The sequence below is a fragment of the Pseudozyma hubeiensis genome (assembly GCF_000403515.1).
Source record: "Pseudozyma hubeiensis SY62 DNA, scaffold: PHS32, whole genome shotgun sequence".
Lineage (NCBI taxonomy): Eukaryota > Fungi > Basidiomycota > Ustilaginomycetes > Ustilaginales > Ustilaginaceae > Pseudozyma > Pseudozyma hubeiensis.
The window spans coordinates 494,442-515,702 of record NW_012133814.1 but is presented as its reverse complement, the minus strand read 5'-3'; the positions used below and the strand labels follow the sequence as shown (position 1 = coordinate 515,702).

Sequence of the window (21,261 nt, the reverse complement as noted above, 5' to 3'; positions counted from 1 at the left end):
CTCGTTGATCCATCTATTCCGACATCTGCCAAATCACAGCCCAAGCTTCACATCTGTTCTTCAATCCTCCTTCAACCAAGCCTTGACAAACTCCACCTGTTGCTCGTGGATCAACCTCACCCTCTCCGGCGTCTTGCTCTCATCCTTCACTCCATTCTCATCGCAATGGTGCCAGCAGTCCGGAATCAACTTGAACGGCCTCTCCACCGTATCCGCCCTGTTTCCACCATATGCAAACTCCTCGCTATGCACCGTAGCCGGTCTCCACGGATCGTACTGTCCATCGACAAACGCGAGTCTGTCGACCGCGAGCTGGAAATTGCCCAACCTGTTGACTTCGTCGATGTTCGGACGCTCGGGCATGCTGTAATATTCGCCGGCAGGGAAGCCTTTTTCGCAGATCTCGTGTGCGTACGCGTAGTCGAGGAGCGTAGAGACGAGTTTGGGTCCGGAAGAGACAAAGTACTTGCTCTTGCCATCCGGCGTCGGCAGGTAGCGCGATACGGGTGGCGCTGTCATGATGTAACCCCACGTCGAGCAGTACTGGAAAGTCCACGCTCGACCGGCGCTCAGCTTGGCTTCCGAAGCGAAAGCCTCAAAGTCGGTTCCGAAGCATTCGTCGGGCGAAGCGGGGGTTTGACCGTCTTCACCCTTGACGCAGGGTTCGACGTAGTTGGTGCGCATGTAGTGAGCATATGCGTGTACTTCGCGCGAAACGCTGAGCCCTTTAGACGCAACGCTTTCGCTAACCGGATCGTACTTGCCATCGGCGCCATAGGTCGTCAGAACATTGCAGAACTCGCCGAATTCGGTCGACGTGACGGCTGGATCCCAGTTGAGACTCTGGAAGGATCCGAGCGGATACGTGTTGAGGTTGGCGAGATCGCCGAGGTTGGTGAGACCTTTGAGACCAAAAAGTTCGAGAAGCTGCTCAGTGCGGTTGGCGTCTCGTCCGGGCTGATCTCCACCTGTCAACGGGTTGGGGGCCACGATCTCGTCGATGCCAGCGATGGCGGCCTGGATGGCCTGGCTGCAATTGGTGGGTGCACCACGCGCCACGGGGTAGAAGTATTCCGGGAACTCGTCAACAGCCGCCACGACCGCACTCGACGCAATAGCACCGTGGACCAGTTCCGGGTACAGCAACCGCATGTGAGCAGAGCGTGCACCAGGGTAGCTGCCGCCATAGTAGATGATCTTGCGCTTCTCAGAATTGTCCGTGCCAGGGATGTTGAGACGCCGGATGAACTCCGCCGAGTCTTCGAGCGCTTGCTTGTTGGTCAGCCATCGGAGCTGATCCACGGCCCATGCATCACCGGGACCAAGGTCGGTGCGGTTCGGCAGCGATGTTCCGTAGTATCGGTGTTCGAGAACGATGCCGATACCTCCGGTCGCCTTGGAGAGGATGTCGAGGATGCCGGTATCGAGGAAAGGAATGCGGGCTGTTGCGTCGGCCTCTCCGCTGTCCAAGATGTAGATGGGCACAGCTTCGCCGTTCTTGCGCTCCGAGGCAGGCTTGTAATGACGTGTCGAGTAGAAGAAGCGTTGATCGAATTGAGCCTGCGTGGTGTTGTCGAAATGGTCCAGGGGCTGTCTGAGGTACGCTGGATCCTTGATGTCGTGCGTGCTCTTCTTTGCCGAAGCGTCGACAGCAATGTACTCGACGTAGCTTGCCAGAGTCGAGGCGATGCCCTGCTGCGAAGACAGACCGTTGCTGACAGCAGACCAAACACGGCCCAGCACATCGTCGCTTGCAGTGTCTGCGGATTGCTGCGCGGCTTGTGCGACAGCTCTCTGCTGCTGATTTTGGTACCTGCGCTCGAGCATTCGCTGGAATCCATCCATGCGACGAGGGGTCGAGTGGGTCAGACGTTCGGCGCTGATGTGAAAGCCGGCATCCTCTGGACTCTCCAGGTGGCTGTTTGCCGGTGCCGCAATGGTGCTCGAGCTTAAGCTCACAGCCAGCGCCAGCCACGGAGCGAGAGAGGTGGCCAGCTTCATGACGATGTGATTGTATCTTGACGCTGCGATGGATATGAAGAGCGTCAGCCGTGTCGATCTTGATGTATCCGTCACGGCACGCAGTGGAAGCGAAGGAAAGCAATCCAGCTTTTCAGCAATTCTCTAGTCCGAAGGCTGAGTCGGCGTCGAAGTCGAGTTGGAACGTTGCCGGCGGAAGAGAAGCAGTAACTCGACGCTTGGAATGGTCGGATGTCGCCGTTCCGACCAGAACTGCGTTGTCGCTGCTGCGAGGGACGTGCGTTCACTGCACCCTGCAGATGCACCCTCTCACCTCAACAAAAGGCTTAATTTCCGGAAAAGGATCGACGCTTCCGCCCCGTATTAAATTGACCGATCAAGACACCTCGGCCCTTATCGTCGAGCTCGGACGAGAGATGCGAAGCGGCCAGGGGCTTCTGGTCTCGTCCAAGCTCTTTGACGGAGAGTGCACTCAGGCGCGAGACGTGCCATCGAGGCCGACCGTGCGCGTCACTTGCAAGTCAGTCTCAGCAACGTTCGATTGTGTACTGGTGAATGGCGTAAAGGTTCGTACATCGTGAAGCATGGAAACACAACAGAACAGGAAGAGGCACAGAGGGAGACGCAGAGATGCAACCGTGGCAGAATGCAGACGTGGGAAGGCGGAAGGGGTGAGTAGAGACCGGCGACGGTCTTCAATCGCCAAGATTCTGCGCGGGCCGCGATGGCACACCAGATTCGATTCGAACAGAAATCCAAGTGAATGAGACTGCGGCGGGCCGACAAAGTCAATGCTGACTGGATGTGAAAATGGTCGCAACGGACGGTGATGAGATCTTCGGTAGTATTGAATGGCGGCAGGATACCCTTGCACGAAGTACGAGCCGCGTGACGACTCGATATTCAGAGTCTGCGGCTACAGACTACGCTACACAAAGACGATGATTGGTACCGTGGTCGGATGAGAGAGGCGGTTGGAAGAGATAAACGATGTAGGTATGACGGCACGACGACGATCGAAGCAAGCTCTGCGAAAGCTCGATGCGGGTATGTTTAGAGGATGGCGCACTTGGACTTCTTGCGGATCACGGGTGGTTCCAATGCAGCCACGATGGCCTCGTCAAACACATTTTTCAATCCCTTCTGCGTCAATGCCGAGCACTCGACGTACTTGACCGCGCCCAACTCTCTCGCCAATCGCTCGCCGGCTTCGAAAGGTACGGGTCGCTGCTTTGAACGCGCCAGCTTGTCGATAACGGCGTGGTCGTCTCGCAAATCCACCTGGGTTCCCACAATCAGGCAAGGTACACCGGGGCAGTGGTGGTGCACCTCGGGGAACCACTTCTCCTTGACGTTTTCGAACGAGGCTGGCGAGGTGACCGAGAAGCACACCAGGAACACATCGGTCTGCGGATATGAGAGCGGTCGCAATCGGTCGTAGTCCTCCTGACCAGCAGTATCGAACAATCCGAGCGTGTACGGGTCCTCGCCGATCATGACGGTCACGGCGTAGTTGTCAAAGACGGTAGGGACATACTCCGAGGGGAATTTGTTGGTGGTGTACGAGATCAACAGGCACGTCTTACCGACTGCACCGTCACCGACGACGACACACTTGATGGTCTGCATGTTTGTGTTCTGCTGGTCGGCAAGAATGGAAAAGGAGCGATGAAGAAGGCGAAAGCAAGCGTTGAGCGGTGGGGCCATCGAAAGGAAGCATGAAGAGAGAGGTCAGAAACAGGAGCTCCATGTTTATTGTATGTCCACTTCAGACTGCCTCAGCTCGAGATATCAACTGCCAAAGCCCTTCCATGCAAGCCCAGATCTCCTATGCACCTCCTATCTGATCCACGAGAGCCTCTGGGGAATATTCCATAAGATCCAAAGGTTGCAGCTCGAATGGATCTCGTCTCGAGGCAGGCTAATATGAGGCGGCCATCGTTGTTGCAAGGGTCCGATGCAGCCAGTCTGCCCTAGCCCTGCCCTGCCTTCTATGGTGCATGCAGCTGAGGGTGACCACGGCGACTGCGTTGAGAGACTGAATGCAGAGGTTCTGTAGCGATCGACTTACGTTCTGAAATTTGAGGGAGGCGGAGTGATGGTGATGCGGGATAGCTGATCAATTTCGAGAGCGAAGGGTGCACTTGGTCCAAAGCAGCAGCGGAGAACACACGCGAAGCTCTGCTTTCGTCGGGTTCAGTTTGTACGGAAGGAGGCTGAGGATGGCAAATGCGAAGTCTCCGATGAGGCTGCACGGTGGTCCCGTTCAACTCTTTGAAGCGGTGCAGACTATCCGAACACAGTTCGACGTCCCAGATGCAGGCGATCGCAAAGTAGCTGAAGAGCTAGGGCGTTTTATCCGCGGATGACGGAAGCTACGGATGACGATAGGTGCGGATGCCGACGTAGAAAGACGTAAGAATTCGAAGGACGGATGATGGAGGTGAGAATGTCGAGTTGAAACGGAATGCGTGCTTCGGTAGATGCAGTTGCGAAATCGTTGGTATCGTATCGCTGCTGCTCCAAAACAGCCCAGAGGCGGGCCAGCCGAGCGTCGTGCGGACTCGTATCCAGAAAGGGGAGAGAAAGGCAGACGCAATCGCCGCGCGCTGAGCGGGCAGTGCAACTCCCGCTCTGTACCCACGCAGAGACACCCTTGAACCTTTGGCAGCGGGGAACAGGCACGGTCAACCAAACCAGCGCGCCGCGCCTCGAAGGCAGAGTAACTCCCTCTACTACACACAGTTGCCTTAGCCTGGCTCAGCTTGGCTCATGTGGGAAAAGAGCAAGGGCGCACCTAAATTGTTCAATACAACCCCTATGCAGAGTCGAACATCTGGGATCCTCCGAATTACAAAGAGTCGCCAATTTCTATTCATTACCGAGACCACAGTTCGGAAGATGACTACAAAATTGCAACTTCTCGTCCTCCAAGGCGAAATGCCAATTAGAACCTTTTCCGAAATTTACAATGCATATACCAACTGTGTGGATTTCAGACTTCGTAGTGTCAAAGCACGAAATTAGAGACCGATAAGAATTAGCTCGTCTGTCAAGTGGCAGAGAGTCCTTGTCGTGTTCAGGCACATACGCTCTCAGGGTTGCAATGCATGTGGCCACCGCTTCTGCACACCGTCGAGCATCCGAAATTACATGACCGACGACAAGAGTCACTCGTTGGCTGGTGTCGATCGTGAGAGTAGTGAGAAGATTGAGGAGAAGGAGTTAGCAAGCAGGATCTAGGTCGATGCTTGCCATGTGGCACAGGGCAGAGCATTGCGCAGCGAATCCTGTCTGGAAAGGCCCTCCTCACATCTAGACTCCAGACTTTGAAAAGCCGATGCACGCACGTCACCGCGCCCAATTTCATTGCGAGATCTCAGCGAACGCGACGAACGTCAACGCAGGACGGTACGTGATCCTGTCCTGGAGCAGAGATGAAGGTGTGCCAGACAGAAGAGCCAAAGCGGCGCCCACACGTCAGGTCTGTACGGCGAGGGCGGCGTCTTGCCGCACAACGACACGATCAAGGCGTCTAAACGTTCGCCGTCTCGAGTCGACGGCAAGTCAAAAAGCTCCAGTCCGAGGCGATGGATGGCAAGCCTGCTTGTGATTTGAGGGAAGGTCGTGTGAGATGCAACGCGGGTCGAATCTGACAGCGTCGGGCAATCGCCATTTGGCGGTAAACGCCAGCAGGAGCCAGGGTCGGTTGGTCTGTCGGCTAGCTAACATTCCGTTCAGGGTCCTCGGTCTCTCCACGGAACGTGAGCTCCATCCGATTCCGGCTGCCTGTCAGCCATGATTGGTCCTCAGTCCCTTCGCCGACCTGCCCATACGCCCTCGAAATGAGGGTGCAAGGGCTTCGACCTTTGACGGTTCTGAGTCTCTTTTGCAAGCTCTTCCTTCCTCCGATGTTGAGGAAGAGCCGACGACAAAGATATGCCGAACGGAGAATTCGTGATGACAGGATGACAGGATGACAGGATGACAGGATGACAAACTATACGCTGCTCATTCTGATCCTCAGACAGTTTCGCGAGCATCGGCGAGGGTTGCTTGTTTCTAAATTAAGTTTTAATGAAAATCATCGAGAAAAAGAGGTGCGAGGCAAGTGGCGGTGTCGATCGGTCATTCCACATGCAAAGGTGAAGATCAAGAGCAACAGCAAACACACAGCCCGGATGGTGGCATTCAGAGATTGGCAAAGAGAGGTCCTTCCGATCGTCAACAGACATAATATACGTTTTGCAGCCCACGACACAGTCAGTAATGGGATACCCATGCCTTGATGCCCTGCGGACCCTTTGACTTCAGAACTACAGCAAATGTGTGGGCAGGCAGCCGGGAAATGCCATGCAGCCGCGGCCCACACGCAGGATGGCATCTGTCACCCACCGCGACGGCCCGCACTTTGGCAGGATTTTTTGAATGCCGATGGCGGGTCAGGAAAGAAAGCGCGCCTTTGCGCTTTCACCTCACACTCTCCGTAAATCGACTTGTGTGGGCTCAGTCGAGAATCGCTAGGACCTCCAGCCTTAGCGCCTCGCTCGCGCCTCTCCACTTGAGATTGCCCCTTCTCTCAATGACACACACACACACACACATCTCGAGAGGTCGGCACATTTTCCTCAAACCCCCGTTTGGACATTTCCCGCTCCGCTTCCATCGTCTGATCGCATCTCCCATCATCGTTGCACCCAATCCGTCGTCTCTTTCTACGCATTCCCGACCCAACCAACACAAACATAATTCTCTCTCGACTGCATCAAAAGCAAATCGCTGCGCACGAGCGTCTTCTAATAGACGAAGGGCTTTGTTGTCCAACGACGACATCATCACCGAATTCAGACTGACCTGGCGAAATACTAGCGGTCGCTGCGCCGAGATTCTGGCCTCCAAAGGACACGGACGAATCGTTTGAGGCCTCAAACTCCTCCCTACTTTGACCGCTCGGCAGACATACGACTTGGACGGCTACGACCTCCAGCTCGATTCATTCGAACACGACTGGCATAGAGATCCACAGCCTCAGCACCCTTGCAGGCAAAACATCGTGCCCCCGCTCCCATTGCGCTACGCAGCGTCGTTACCGCCTCCGGTCCTCCCGACGTCACGTTCCATACTATCGCCATATTCCCATCGGCTGTGACCGGTGATCTCCTGTCGGATGGCCCGAACAGTGTGTCCGGGACGAGGCTAAGAGATCGGTGTCGCATGTCTACATCTTGACCGACAACGGGGCATACACATACCTTTCTCGTGTCTGGGCATCACTGTTCATTCCTTGCGCCGACATGGGTCAACAGCAAACCAAGGAGGCCGGCGCTGCCGGCTCTTCTGCTCAGCATTCGAGTCACACACGAACCTCATCTCGCGGCATCACCCCGTCGGCATCCGCCAATCTGGTGGCATCTCTCTCAGCAGCTAGCCTGCGCCCCCCGTCTCCACCGCCGCTTCCAGCTCATCTCGCTGATTCGGTCAAAGTCGACGAAGGCGGGCTCATCCCGCAAGGCGTCTACACAGGTCCTAAGGATTACGACCAGCATTTCGTGCGCCAGAACATTGTCGACCGTCGACTCGCTCCTTTCTGCAAGGGCACGGACGACGAAGATGAACTCGCCGACAGCAAGTTCAACAGCGAGTGCCCCATCTGCTTCCTCAACTATCCGACGCCGCTCAACTTTTCACGCTGCTGTCACCAGCCCATCTGCACCGAATGCTTTGTCCAGATGAAACGCGCCGATCCGAACTCGCACAACCCACCATCTTCCGAGCCGCGATCCTGTCCCTTTTGCGTGGAGCCCGAATTTGGTGTCACCTACACCCCGCCAGAGGCGCTCGAGCATGCAAGACGATCCAGCGGCAGCGGAAGCGACAGTCCCAACGATGCAGTCGACGCCGCCAACTTTGCCGAGATGGCCATCGGCACCGGTGGCGCAGGCGTATCGGGAGCGGGCAAGAAGAAGATCTTGGCGGCTGATGACCCGAGCGTCATCACCGTGGATCAGGTCCGACCCGACTGGCATCTCAAGCTCGCGCAAGCAGAAGCTGCTGTGGCACGTCGTGCCAATCGACGCGTCATCATGCGACAAGTGGGCGACCGACTGATTCCCATCGGCATCTCTTCGTCTCGCATGGGTGCCGATCTGGCTGCTGCTGCTGAAAGCGGCAGGATCAACCTCAATGGGCCGGGTGGCAGTATCATCCTCAACGACGGTCAAAACTGGCCAGGTGCCGGATCGGTGACCACGACACGAAGGCGTAGCAGCCGGCCCAGCCGTGGCGCTGCCGACGGGCTACCCGAGCTAGCAAGGCTCATGCGAATGGGAAATGGAGAGGATATGGAGGAGGCCATGATCATGGAGGCCATGCGACTCAGTCTTCTCGAGCACGAAGAGCAGCAGCGCAAGCAGGCCGAGGAAGAGAGGAAAAGAAGGGCGGCAGCGTCGGACGCGCAAACAGCGGCGGCAACGTCTTCGTCGGGGAATGCATCGAGACTTTCGACCTCGAACGACTTGACAGCTGGAGCCAGCACAACAATCAGGCCACCTGTCGGAGCAGCCCAGTCGGTACTCGAGGAGAGCGAGGGAGTCGGTTCAGCATCATCGCCGGCTGCTCCTGCATTGTCGCTGCCCAGGCCACCGGTCAGCAACGTGGACCCAGCCTCGCTCGGTCTGTCGCAGACGACCATGGACGAGCTGCGCGAGTTGATCGACGCCGGGCCTTCTCCTCCACACTCTTCGTCCTCTGCACCGTCGCTTAGCGGCACAGCTTCGTCGACCGTACCTATCGACTCGAGCGGATCGGCACGACCGTCGCGATCCGTGCCAGCGCCAGCGCCCGTTCCGGTGCCACAGCCAATCGCAGGTCTAGGATCGGCGCTGTCCGAGCAACACGGCTACCCTTCGCCTCCGCCCGAGATCGGCGCCGGTACCGCCAAGCAGCACGCCACGGTCACGACAACAACTCACTTCGATGCAGACGCCAGCGCACCTGCCAGTCCCGGATCTTCTGGCTTCGCAGCAGCACCAACAGCAGTGCCGAGGAGCCGCATCATCAACCCCAACAATCCGTTCCGCCGTAGCATGGGTGAACAGCATCATTGAAAAGTGTCGCAGAACTACCCTCCCATCTTTCGCATTTTTCCGTGCCAGCTTCCGTTGTCCATCCATCATCTTGTTGATCGCAGGCTTTAAAAATTCTCCCTTGTCACCGTATGTCTCTTCATGTCATGACCCGCTGCATATTCCGTCGATGCAATTCTGATGACCGAATGTCGAAGCTGTTTCATGCGATGGGGTGTGTGAGGGACAAGTGTTTTGAGGGAGGTGGGGAAAGGTCGTTCTGGGAGACAGGCGTATTTGTTAGATCCATGAAAGGGGTGGAGATGGAGCGGAAAAATCAGGTCCGGCAAAGCGAGATGCGCGACATCCGGGCTTTGGGTGTCTGTGTGGAGACGGACGATGCTTTCATACTTTTTCACGTCAAGCCGCCATACGAAGGGATCGTCTTTTCATCCATCAGACACTATCGACTCGATCTTTCGCTAGGACGTGCTGCACAAGCTCGCACCCGAACGATTGATTCGATCCGCGCTTAAGGTAGGATCACTTGCGGCGCTCGGTTCCTTCCTGCTTCTACGCATCACAAAGTCGGTGCACAGCGACCTCAACCTCACAGGCGCTGTTACCGACCATCTCGCGGCCTGCAGACGCTTGAAACCGAACCTTGACCCTTCGCACACCACCACCATCACACGCAAGCGGAATCTTTCAGCAATGGACGTACTCACCTCCGTAGACCCGACCTCATCCCAACCATCCTCATCGGACCCCTTCCACCCATCCTTCTTCGAACTTGCCGCCCAATCGCAGCTGTCGGACCTCATCAAACCCGCGGTCCGCTATGTCCTCGCCGTTCTCGCCCAGCGCAATCCGCGCTACCTGCTGCGCGCCGTCAACTCGTTCGACGAGATCTACGCGCTCCTCATGGCCGGGATCGAAACGCACTACCTCACCGTCTGGGGCAGCAGCTTCTCCGAAAACTTCTACGGTCTTCGTCGACGTCGTCGACCCGGTCTGAATCGCAGCGTGGGTGCGACGAGCTTGACCGTAGCGAGCAGCGAGAGGTTGGGCAAGAGGGAGATCAGGTTGAGTCTGTTGTGGTTGGTAGGGCTGCCGTGGTTGGGGGCCAAGTTGGAGGATGTTTGGGAGAGAAATGGTGGTGGGTTGACGAATGTGGGGAGTTTGTTTGGGGAGGATGATTCTGCAGCAGCGACGAGGGGAAGATTTGAGGACGGGGACACGCGGACGTTGAGGGAGAAGGTCAAGTCGGCGGTGATGGAAGCGTTCAAGACGGGATATCCGTATGCGAAGACGTTGTATCAACTCTGGTTGTTGACGTACAACGTACGCTACCTGTTCGACAAGACACCTTACTGGAGACCGTGGTTCTCCCTGATGCGAGTAGACGTCCGTCGAGTAGGTCCCAACGACGGTCCACGAAAGAACCTCCTCCCCTCCAAGATGCCGAGCTTGGTACGTCAACCAGCCAAATTCTTCTTTGTACTACTCAAATTGGCACCGGGTGTGGTGTACGAAGGTTTGAAGTACGGATTGCCGGCGAGCATATTTTTCTTCAAGTTCCTCGAATGGTGGTACGGCGCAGACAACCCTCGACGACGTCGTACCAACCACTCCAGCAGCAACGGCGCAGGCGGTGCAGAAGAGACGCACAATCCATCGCTCGATCCACCCGCACCTCTCCTCCCCGACCTCCAAACCGGCGTACTCTCCAACGTCCCGCAATCCATCCAAGATACCCTACCCAACTACAAATTGCCTCAGATCTTCGCTCTCAGCGGGAAACTCCTCGATCAACTCGAATCCTCCTCAGAACAGGAGGTGAAACCAAATCTCATCGACTCGAAACCTTCACAACAAAGGAGGAGGTTGATCCACAACTCCTGTCCACTCTGCGGTGCTATGCCGATCAACAATCCGGCCGTGCTGCCGAGCGGATACGTGTTCTGCTACACGTGCGCTTTCGAGTACGTCGAGAAGCACGCAAGGTGTCCCGTGACGTCGTTGGAGGTTCCGGAGCGAAAGGATGCGCTGCGAAAGGTGCTCGGGTGACGAAAGTCCGTTCGAAATCAACTTTGTTCATTGCCGTCTCATCTGGCAGGAAAGATATCATGACGTTTGTGTCTGTGATGCTTCAAAGCAGAGAAAAATGTGATTGCGTGCATTGTTTGCTAACTTACATTGTGAACGATTCGACCGTGCTCATCCACCTCCCTAGCTCCTCTCGAAAAAGTACACATACGCCTGGGCACTCAACCCCACCACCCCAACATCCTCCCCCTCCTTCCCCCTCGACGTCAGCTCAGCCTTGACCACCTTCTCGTCGTTGAAAAAGATCCACTCCTCGCCCTGCTTGACGTGAGCGACGTAGTGTCCACTATGCACGCTCGGACCCTTGTGGCTGACGAAGCTCTTGCACGTGTATCGAGCGGGCAACTCGCTGTTCCCCGGAATCACGCTTGAACTTCCCGACGTCTCCCCCGCTTCGCGCACCGCGGCTTGCGATGCAGCAGCAGTCCCATCCTCGCCTGGATCATCCGGGTTTTCGAAGAGCCAAGCTACCGCCACTTCCGGGTTGTTCGAGTTGAGTCGTAGAGCTTTCCTAGCTTGAGCCTTGGTGAAACCCATTTCCTCCAACATCGAGGTGTCAGGTCCTGCTCCTCCACCACCGGCCGCTGCACTAGCTGACGTCGCACCGCTAGCAGCACCAAAGTCAATAGGATCGTCAATGTCAGCATCCTCCATGTGCGCGAAGAGCCAGTTCATCGCGCTCTCCGCATCACCCATCCCCGTCGCCAGCAACGCCTTCTTGCACCGAATCTCCGGGAATCCCATGCTCGTCAACTGCGACATGACCCCTGCATCCCACTCCGGCTCCGCACTCGCCGATCCACCGCCTCCAGCAGCAGCAGCAGCAGCAGCTTCGTCTTCGGGCAACTCCTCCTCGTGCGGCTGCTTACCACGTCCAAGGTACCGGTCGAGGTCGAGCGGCGTATCGATGGGAACGATGACGGGAACAGGCACCTTCTGAGGCACCCAATTGAGTAGCTGGAATCTCCGCACTTGCAGCGCAAGCACTTGCGGGAACGTGGTGAACAGAGTCCTTTTGGTGGCGGTGACCTTCTTGCAACACGAGGGACAGTTGTACTCTAGCTCCTCGGGTGCGGTGAAGATGTCAAGGCATTCGACCAGGCTGACCGGCTCGTATTCTGCTGCGCCATTGTTGGCGGCTGGCGCGGTAGCCGGCGCTGAAGCGGAGGCGTCGGCAGCGTGAACGCCCTCTGCAGGCTGCTTTCCCGCCGAAACGTTTTCTGGCGACAATTTGGGACGGATGGGGACAGGCAGGCTGAGGCCGGCATCTTGACGCTCGACGCTGTAGCGAACTTTGTGGCACGTGTTGCACTCCAGCTTTTGCTCCAACCCGAAGCCAAATACGGTCGTCGGGTCTTCGGTGGGCGAGGAAGAATCGGACGATGCGACTTTTCGATTCTCCTTCTGTACGATTCCGATGAGGTACTTGAGAAACTCGTCGGCGTCCTGCTGTCGCATCGTAGAGAACTCTTCGTGTCCCTTGCCGACCAAAGCTTTGAACATGCTGGGACGAATCCCCTTTTGGAACAGTGGTTGCTGCTGCTGCTTGACCTCATCCTCGCTTCCAGCTTCGGGCTTCCATTCCGAACCACCAGCTTGTTCGGGTTCGCGAGGATGCGAGTATCGACCAGACAAGAGACCATCGGCAACCTTGGTGATCTGGCACTCGAAGCACGTAGCAGGTTGGTTGGCGCATGCAAGCGTGTGCGGACGATAAGCATCACCGTATCTCGTCTTGAAAGCGGGCAACGAAAACAGAGTTTGCAGCACCGAGGCCATGTAGCAGCTGTTGCCGAGGTTGCGCAACCCCGTCAGTCCCGGCCCAAAGACAGGCTCGAGCATCTTGCCATCCTCGCCGGTCATGTTGAAGTCGAATCTGAGGTTCTGCTCGATCTGCAGCTCTGTCATGCTCTTTTCGGTCTTGGAAAGGTCCATCACGTTGATGCCAAAGTGAGCGAGATGCTGTGCCAAGCTGGGGTCGATGCGAGCGTCGTTGCAGGCGTAACAGTAGATGTCGGCGCTGCCTTCCGCGGTGATGGTACCTTGCTTGACAGAGACAGGATGACCGGTCTCTTCAAAATGAGTCAAACCGTGGCCGTTGCCGCCAACGCCACCGAACTGAGCTCGACCGCAACCGAGGTGACCGCAGGTGAGGCAGAGCCAGAGGTTGGAAGTCAGATCGCACTTGCCGCACGAGGCAAGACCAGAAGGCTCGAGCTTGACGGGCTCTCCTGGCTGAACGAGCTCTCGCGTATGCTGGCAAGCGACGATTTCCTCCTCCCAAGCTTTGACCTCGCTCTGTTGAGCCGAAGACATGGCAGCCATGACGCCGCGGATCACCTCATCGAGCTTGTCCGTGATCGGCAGCTCCTGGCCTGGCCCGCTCGGATCGCATGCAAGACATCTGGGTACTGTGTGATAGTCGTACTTGTCTGCATCGGATTCCGCAGCGATTGCGAGCTTCTTGGGCACCGAGGAGGCATCGCCTTGCGCTGCTGGAGGAGCTGGACGTCGCGTTCGACGGATGTTGAGAACAAGGGCATGCTGCGTCTTTTCGAAGTGTAGTCGCGAATGCTCGCGGTCCGTGTTGCCGGTGCATGCTCCGTTGAAGCACAACAGGCAAACGTCGAGGCCGTTGGGCCCATCTTGATCATCGAAGCAGAGCGTGCATTCTTCCTTGTGAACTTGTTGCGAGGGTCGAGGAGGCGCCAATGCCATAAAGGCGGCGCTGAGGTGTGGACAAGCCATGTCGTGCTGGACTGAGATATTTGTGGGTTCCTGAGGCCGCAATGAAGGTGCTGATTGGCGTTCAGAGGGAGATGGCGAGCGGGATCTTTTCATGAGCTGACTGCGCTTTCTTTCAGCTGAGGTCGTGACCGTGATGGGATGGGGACCGGCGGACTTCCTCGTACTCGATAGACTAAATTGACAATGAAGATGCACACAGAATTGAAGGTTGAAGGGCTGTGCTTGGTGGTGGGTGGTGAGGAGGTGGTTGGATGGTAAGCAGACAAGGCTCTGACTGAAATGATCCTTTTGGAATTTCTTCGCACTGCACCGTGCACGCCTGCTGCGCTGCGCAGACGAGTTGTGTGGAGGCCTCGCACGACAGAAAAGTGCGCACGCGAGGCGCAGCACACGACATCCATCGACTGCTCCTATGCAACGCTCACAAATCATTTCTGGGTGCGACTCCAGCCATGCATGGCGCACAGACTCTTCTCAACTGCGCAACGACAAGCGGTTCAAGATGCTGAAACCATGCGAAATATCAAGGATATGAGACTACAAATACAGAGTGTTTACGAGCGCAAGTAGAGTTGTTGGCCGGACGAGCGTGCAGCTGTGCGCAGAGGGTATGAAGCTAAGCAGGGGGCAAAGTGCGGGATGGAAAGGTTGGCTCAATCGTAGGTCGTGCGGTCGCGCAGACGCATCTTGCGGAGACCTCCGCGCCAGAACCAGCTAGGGTCGTCTGCATCATCGTCATCGCTGCCGTCGTCCCTCGTGCTGCGTGAGCTGACACGGTGGGGGACGTGCGTAGAATCAGCAGTGCTGCCGCGTCCGGTGGGAGCCGCCGCGTCCACATCTTCCCAGTCTTCATCCCTCGCGGCTGCAGGCGCGCCTGGTGACATGTGACGAGGTTGCGACGAGGTGATGGCTGTGCTGCTGGGTCCGGCTGCAGGTGGTTCTGCTCGTGCTGATGCAGAGACAGCGTGATCTGAGGCAGGGGATGTGACTCCGGCATTGGCCGAACTGAGCGCTCTTCGAACAGACGAACTGCTTTCAGAGGTTCCTCGCAGAGATGTCGAGTCTAGCTCGTGCTCGTCGTCATCGTCCTCGGCCTCGTGAATTCGCTCATCGCCACGCGTAGCTAGCGCAATCGAGCTGCGCGTGGAGGCGGAATCGCGACGTTGTGAGAATACTGCAGCGTCAGTGCTCTGGCTTCTGGGCTCGCGGGCAGCGCGGAGGGAAGAGGCGGTGGAGATGGTCTTGGTATCTTGAGTCGGTTTGGTACCCAACGATGCAGAGCGGCCGAGCGTTGAAGAGAGCTCGGGCAGAGCATTCATATCTGCGCTGCTGTCCATGCCAGTGCGCGTCGAGCTGGGCCGATCGAACATCATGTGACGAAGACCTGGCCCGGTTGTGCGCGACGAGTTGAGCACCTGCTCACGTAGTGCGGTCTGCTGATGCGCCGCTCTACGCGCCGCTGCCATGTGCGCCAGACGCAATCGACGGAAGCGAGCCTTGATAAAGTTGGGCTGACTGTCCATGAAGCGTTGCGCTGCGGTCGAGATCCAGCCTGGTGCAGACGAGGCGGTAGGATTCGAGTCGCTCGATCCCGAGCCTGTGCCTGCCGTAGTCCTGCCATCGTCGTTGTTAGCAGCATCGGCATCGACATCTGCATCGCGCTCATCACGCTCGTCGCCATCTTCGCCTGCTCTGTGAATGGCGATACCGGTCAGAGGAGCACCATGCGCCGAGGTTGGGCGCTGTTCCTGGGCATCTTGTTGATTGTGTGATGCTACACGGATCTGGTCGAGCTCAATGTCGTCAGCGGTGGAGGCGCTGTTGGTACGTGCTTGCGCACTGCCGCCATCGGGATCGTCGCCGGAAGTGTTCTGACGACGATTGCGGCGGATGAGCGTGCCGGACGCATGTGGCTCGCCGACAAGGCGATGCTTGATACGACGGAAACCGCTGAGGCCCGGGATGGAGCTGGAATCGTGCTGCGAGCTGTGGCCTTCGGCGATGTTGGCTTCGGCGGCCTCGAGCATGGCGAGCTTGTGCTTCTGCTTCTCGAGCTTGCGACGTTTGCGCTCGTCGCGCTTCCTCTTACGCTCGAGACGCTCCTGGCGATCCTCGACTTCGCCGATACCCATTCCGCTGCTGACCCACCACCAGAACCCGAGCCAGCTCTGCCAGATGGTGAGCGTCCAGCAGACGTTAGGGAGCCACCAGAGGCGGTCGTACTTGATCTCGGTGAAGCTGATGGCGGTGTTGATGAGAGCGAGCCCTACGGAACCGCCACCGAAGGCCGCTGTGCCGCCGCCTGCGCGCCAGGCTCGTCGACGATTGACAAGGAGACCCCAGATGAGCAGAGCGGTGGTGTAGAGAAGGGTCAAGGTACTGTTGCAAATGTTGCGGATGGCATCGCCAAGATCGTTGGTCTTTGCATCGGCATCATCGGCGAGGCCGGTGAACTCCATTCCGGAGTTGATGATGGCCATGGGGCCGAGCATCCAGAAGATGAGACGTGCTTCCAGAGACGAAGGGAAGAGCAGAGTGAGGAACTGGATGTGGGTGATGTGGATGAGGGCGGTGGTGATGGCTCGCATGAGGAGGAAGAAGACCTCTTGCACTTTTGTCCACGTGTCATCGCCCGGCGGTAATTGGATGCCGATGTAAGGGAACATGAAGGGGTAACGCTGCGACTCGGATTCGAGACGATCGAGAACGATATGAAGCGTGACGCTGAGGCTGATGAGGAGCATGAGCGAGCTCGAGATCTGAAGGTAGAAGTTCTTTCTGCTGAGAGGGAAATGGTATTGGACGGTGAAGAGGAGGTGGATGACAAGCACCGAGATGAGTGCGATATTGATACCATCTACGACGATTTGCGCAGGCATGCTGAAGGCAAAGTCGGGCATGAGGGCGAGCAAGGGATCGCCTGTAGAAGAGGGAGGAGGCTGTCCGTCGATGCTGATGGCAGCGGTGGGCAGTTCCGAGTAGGTTGAAGTTGCTGACGTGATTGTGCTCGACGCAACTTGGCGGCGAAATAGGTCGTGGTCGCCATTTTGGGGCGAATGCGGTGGTGTTGCACCTTGGACGGAGCGTGGCAAGGGCGTGACTGCGGCACGAGGAGCCAGAGGTTGGTATTGCTGCTGCTGTTGGAGAGACAGGTCGGCGTGTACGACTGTGCTGAGTGTGAGCAGTACACAAGCCAGGAGGCTCACACCTAGAGCTGTGAAGCCAGCAGCCGTGCGCAGACACTTCATGACGATGATGCTACTGTAAGGGCTGCTGACAGGGTGCGGTGGAATTGTGTACCAGTGTCACAGAAGGTGGCTACACCGAGTCGACCGGCATGGTTGAGTTGCAGGACAGTGCGACTGAATGGGAGGACGAGACGAGACCAGTGTGTGTATGTACGTGTGAAGGGCGAGAGAGAGACGGTCGGTGGCGATCGAAGGTGCTGATCGAAGGTGCTCGCTACCGTACAGAAGGGGGGAGGCGGGTCGATGGTTGCAGAGATGGTCGCCAAGGGACAAGATGGTGGAAGGCCAAGACATGGAATCTAGGATGTGCTAACTTAGCGAGCGATGCAGTGCCGCGGTGGGGGCTTCTCTGGCGTTTCCCCCTTTGATTTCGGCTCTCCCTTGTCGCTCTTGGAAGCGGCACTCCGCATATCCGAGGCCAGCTTGCGGGCAACTGCTTCGAAAGACCCTAAGTTATCGTCCTCTGAATTAATGATATAGTTGTGTGTGTTTTGTTAGCCTAACAAATTATTCCCTTAGCTAGAGTGTGCCTCTGCCCACAGTCGTCGAATACAAAATTGTAAAGCAGGCAACCGAGTCTCGAGTTTGGTCAAATTTGGTTTGAAAATGAAACAAGGATGAGAGCGAACTGCCAACCGCATTCATCCATCCACGCATCCAAGCCAAGCCAAGCCAAGCCGAGTTGGCAGCCAGAAAGCCCGCACCTCGACGGACGGCGCTTGCGTTGACCGATTCCCGTGTGCCCGAATCCGATCCGCGACCTCGACGTGCTTTCTTTCCTTCCTACCATCCATCAACGTGTCACCCACTTTCAGCCAGCCGTGACGCTCGTCAACCTTTGACGGTGGCTCGCTCCCCTTGTTCTGCACCTTGTGGCGCTCGCTCGCATCCCTTGCTTGTCGCTTTCCTATCGAACCCGCTTTGCACCGACGCGCCGTTCTTGCAACACGTCTTCTCCACCACGCTTCGCTCAACTGACAACACACGACGCTCATCATGGACGACGGCTACGATCGCCACGAGGCTGCTCCAGCCGCCTACGACGATGAGTCCGCCTCCCATCATGAAAATTCGCCCATGAAAAGTGACCGCGGCGACGACTATGACCACCACCACCACCATTCCTCCTCCTCCTATCAACCTCACAACTCGTACGCCAACTTCAGCACGCCAGTCAGAGACGCTCACGCAGAAGCACGCGCTGCTCTTGAGGCTGTGGCTGCCGCCGCCAGCGCCGGAAAGATCCAGATGCCCGAGCCTCACTCGTCCTCCTCTTCTAGCTCCGCCGGCTTCATGACCACACCGGCCAGCGCAGCAGCCGCCGCCGCTGCTGCCGCTGCCGCCGCATCCACGTCCGAAGCCGACTCCCCGAGCGCGGGCGCATCTGCTTCTCCCTTTGGTACTCATCTCGGCAGAAACAAGGCGTGTCAGAGCTGTCGGGCTCGCAAGCTCAAATGCGACGGTCAGAAGCCCGTCTGCGGTCAGTGCGCAAAGGGCTGGCAGATCAAGTTCCGAATGGCTCAGAACAAGGCCAAGAACAAGAAAAAGGCGCAGGATCCCGCCGTGCGTGCTGAGCTCGAGAGCCTGCCCGAGACCATGCCTCCTTGCGTCTACCTGCCCATCTCTCAACGATCCTCCAACCGCTCAGCGCGCGCTTCCATCTCTGCACACGATGGCGACACCTCCCTTGCTCCCGATACCCCTTCTGCCTCGGCCTTGCCACCTCCTATGGACGGCTCTCCCATGCCTGCCGCAGCAAGGAAGCGAAAACGTGCAGATGATACCAACGATGAACAGATCTTGCTGATGCAGCAGGAAATCCATCAGCTCAAGCAGCGTCTCGCTCAGGTCACTGGCGTCTTCAACGGACAGTCCCTGGACCCACAACAAGGCGGGGTCGATGCTGACGGTCGTCATCCCTCCAAAGACGAGCTCGCGATCGCCCACATGCTCGCAACAAGCATGCCCTCCGGCGAGGGTCCCTCCAACGGCACAGGTCTGCCCCTCTCTGGTTCCTTCGACTATCAGCAGGCTGTCGCTGCTGTTGCCGCCAACGGCCTCGCAGGTGGCGATGCAGCCAGCTTTGACGTTCTCGACCCCGCTCTCAGTGGTGCCGCCTACCCTAATCCGCATGCCGCGGACCTCCGCACAGACCCACGCAGCGTGGCTCACAAGCAGGCAAAGGTCACATCGATCCAGGACGAGATGGACCTCGACAACTTTGGAACCCCCTTCTTCGAACTCATGGTCACCAGCTGGCCTGCCGAGTTCCCGCCCCCCAACCTCGTCAACCAGTTGGTATGCACATACTTTGAAAAGGCAACCGCTCAATCGCTCTTCCTCCACCCAACCCGCTTCATGGAGAGGCTTACGCTGGGGCCCCAACACCCCAGGTACCCCAGCCTGGGTCTGCTCCACAGCATCTTTGCCCTAGCTTATCCTCGACTCCGTGGTGCCGACATGCCTCCCGATGCCGTTGGCCACAACATCTTTCAAGGCGCCGCCACAGGCCAAAAGCTCGCCAGTCTCAAGGCGGCCGCTGCCTTCCACGCCAAAAAGGCAAAGGCGCTCGGTGAGCAGGCTACTCAGCAGGGTCGCTTCGAGGAGGCGGCTCAGATCGAGGCGTTGCTCTGCGCGTACTACTACATCAACGACCGTTCCATCGAGGCTTGGTTCTCCTCTGGTCACGTAGGTTCGCTGCTCAAGGGCATGGAGCTCAACCGTTTGCCTTCCATCCAGACCTTTGCTTCCAAGCACGACGTTCGCACGACCCCTGGCTCCCGAAAGCAGCCCAAGCCTGCAGTCTACCGCGCCGTGCTCAAAGCACCCGCTGCCACTCCGCTCGAGCACGAAGAGCGGCTTCGACTGTTCTGGAACTGCCTCTACAGCGATCGTGCTGCTTGCTCCTCGACGCACTGGGCACAGAGTATCGACGATCTCGACATCAAGACCGAGCTGCCAGGTGCCTTTGACGACTTTATCAATGGCACCGATGACCTCGTCTACCGCCCTAGGCAGACGCTCGAGTCGCCCGACCTTTTCACCGCTGGTCATCACGATCCCGCCATCCTCCACCTCAAGGCGGCGATTCTGCACTCCAAGTGCGTCAGTCACATGTCGAGGCTTCCCATCGATGCGTCGGTGCAGGATGTGCTCACGCCCAACTTTCATAAGCTCGACGGCTGGGTGTCGTCGCTCATCCAGAGCTTCCCTGTGCATTGGCGCGATCTTGCAGCGTTCGATCCTATCCTACGCCCGTCTTCGGGGTCGGAGGAGCCCCCGTTCTTGAACGACGGTGTCAACTATCGACCGCAGAAGCAGATCAGTCTGATGACGAATCAGCTTGTGCTTGCGCACTCGCTCATGTACGGCAGCTGCATTTCGCTTCACGAGCCGGTTGCGCATCGGGTGGCGGATTCTGCGAGGAAATCGGCGCAGGCAGCGCAGAGCATCATCAAGATCTTGAAGGTGTTCATTGCGGCGAGGGTGGATTTGTTGCAGGTGGGATCGTTGATGACGTTGATGATCGTGTTGGCGGCTAGGTCGGTTACGCGACAGTATAAGAAGATGAGGAGGGAGGCGGCGCAGGTGTATTTGAGGATGAGGAGGAGGAATCCGGAGATGGCGGCGAGGGCGATGGAGGCGGGCTATGCGGTGAGTTCGACGGGCAGTGCGGGTAGTCCGGGATCGAGCAGTGCGAAGATGGGCGCGACGTACAATTCGATGGGTGTGGGGTTGGATACTTCCGCTTCGGATGCGATCGATGAGGAAGAAGCGGCCGAGGCTGCTGCGGCCGAGGCGATTTCGACGCACGGTTTCAGCGATGGCATCGAGGACGAGTTGGAGTTCGCACTGGATACGGATGCGGCGCTGCGTGCGCAGATCGATCCAGACGGTCAGTTGGCCGGGTTGAGGGACGACCTCGAGCTGATCTTCTGGAGCCTCCTCAAGTACGGCGAGACCTACCCATTGGGCGTTGGACAGGCCAAGATCGTAGCGCAGCTGTTGGGCAAGGATTACAGTAGCGAGTTGGAGCAGGCAGGGTTGTTCAAGAGGTCGGCGGAGCCGAGTGTGGTGGGGAGTGCGAGTGAGGTGGGTAGTCGGGGAGGAGA

At 57.6% G+C, this 21,261-nt stretch overlaps 9 protein-coding genes across 9 annotated transcripts in view; 5 read left to right on the top strand and 4 right to left on the bottom strand.

Annotated features, from left to right (window-relative positions):
• Positions 1–60: 60 nt before the first annotated feature.
• PHSY_003183 (serine carboxypeptidase S28) lies at positions 61–2,001 on the bottom strand (the record flags this gene model as incomplete). The annotated part of the gene is made up of 1 exon (XM_012333804.1): positions 61–2,001. The coding sequence occupies one exon, from the start codon at positions 1,999–2,001 to the stop codon at positions 61–63; it is 1,941 nt and encodes a 646-aa protein (XP_012189194.1).
• A 62-nt stretch (positions 2,002–2,063) lies between these two features.
• Positions 2,064–2,561, top strand: PHSY_003182 (phosphatidylinositol 3- and 4-kinase; the record flags this gene model as incomplete). The annotated part of the gene is made up of 1 exon (XM_012333803.1): positions 2,064–2,561. One exon carries the CDS (start codon positions 2,064–2,066, stop codon positions 2,559–2,561), a length of 498 nt encoding a protein of 165 aa, XP_012189193.1.
• Positions 2,562–3,033: 472 nt separating this feature from the next.
• PHSY_003181 (Ras-like GTPase) lies at positions 3,034–3,609 on the bottom strand (the record flags this gene model as incomplete). Its single annotated transcript, XM_012333802.1, has 1 exon — positions 3,034–3,609. One exon carries the CDS (start codon positions 3,607–3,609, stop codon positions 3,034–3,036), a length of 576 nt encoding a protein of 191 aa, XP_012189192.1.
• Positions 3,610–5,320: 1,711 nt separating this feature from the next.
• On the top strand, positions 5,321–9,086 carry PHSY_003180 (expressed protein; the record flags this gene model as incomplete). Its single annotated transcript, XM_012333801.1, has 2 exons — positions 5,321–5,464; positions 7,161–9,086. 2 exons carry the CDS (start codon positions 5,321–5,323, stop codon positions 9,084–9,086), a joined length of 2,070 nt encoding a protein of 689 aa, XP_012189191.1.
• A 266-nt stretch (positions 9,087–9,352) lies between these two features.
• Positions 9,353–9,580, top strand: PHSY_003179 (hypothetical protein; the record flags this gene model as incomplete). Its single annotated transcript, XM_012333800.1, has 1 exon — positions 9,353–9,580. One exon carries the CDS (start codon positions 9,353–9,355, stop codon positions 9,578–9,580), a length of 228 nt encoding a protein of 75 aa, XP_012189190.1.
• Positions 9,581–9,758: 178 nt separating this feature from the next.
• Positions 9,759–11,114, top strand: PHSY_003178 (hypothetical protein; the record flags this gene model as incomplete). The annotated part of the gene is made up of 1 exon (XM_012333799.1): positions 9,759–11,114. The coding sequence occupies one exon, from the start codon at positions 9,759–9,761 to the stop codon at positions 11,112–11,114; it is 1,356 nt and encodes a 451-aa protein (XP_012189189.1).
• A 162-nt stretch (positions 11,115–11,276) lies between these two features.
• Positions 11,277–13,994, bottom strand: PHSY_003177 (hypothetical protein; the record flags this gene model as incomplete). Its single annotated transcript, XM_012333798.1, has 1 exon — positions 11,277–13,994. One exon carries the CDS (start codon positions 13,992–13,994, stop codon positions 11,277–11,279), a length of 2,718 nt encoding a protein of 905 aa, XP_012189188.1.
• A 560-nt stretch (positions 13,995–14,554) lies between these two features.
• Positions 14,555–17,149, bottom strand: PHSY_003176 (hypothetical protein; the record flags this gene model as incomplete). Its single annotated transcript, XM_012333797.1, has 1 exon — positions 14,555–17,149. One exon carries the CDS (start codon positions 17,147–17,149, stop codon positions 14,555–14,557), a length of 2,595 nt encoding a protein of 864 aa, XP_012189187.1.
• A 996-nt stretch (positions 17,150–18,145) lies between these two features.
• The window catches only part of PHSY_003175 (hypothetical protein), a gene marked incomplete at both ends in the record, with an annotated part of 3,476 nt that continues 360 nt past the window's right edge, over positions 18,146–21,261 (top strand). The window contains one exon of the mRNA XM_012333796.1: positions 18,146–21,044. Within this exon, the coding sequence (XP_012189186.1) occupies positions 18,146–21,044 (2,899 nt within the window). The remainder of the gene's footprint in view (positions 21,045–21,261) is intronic.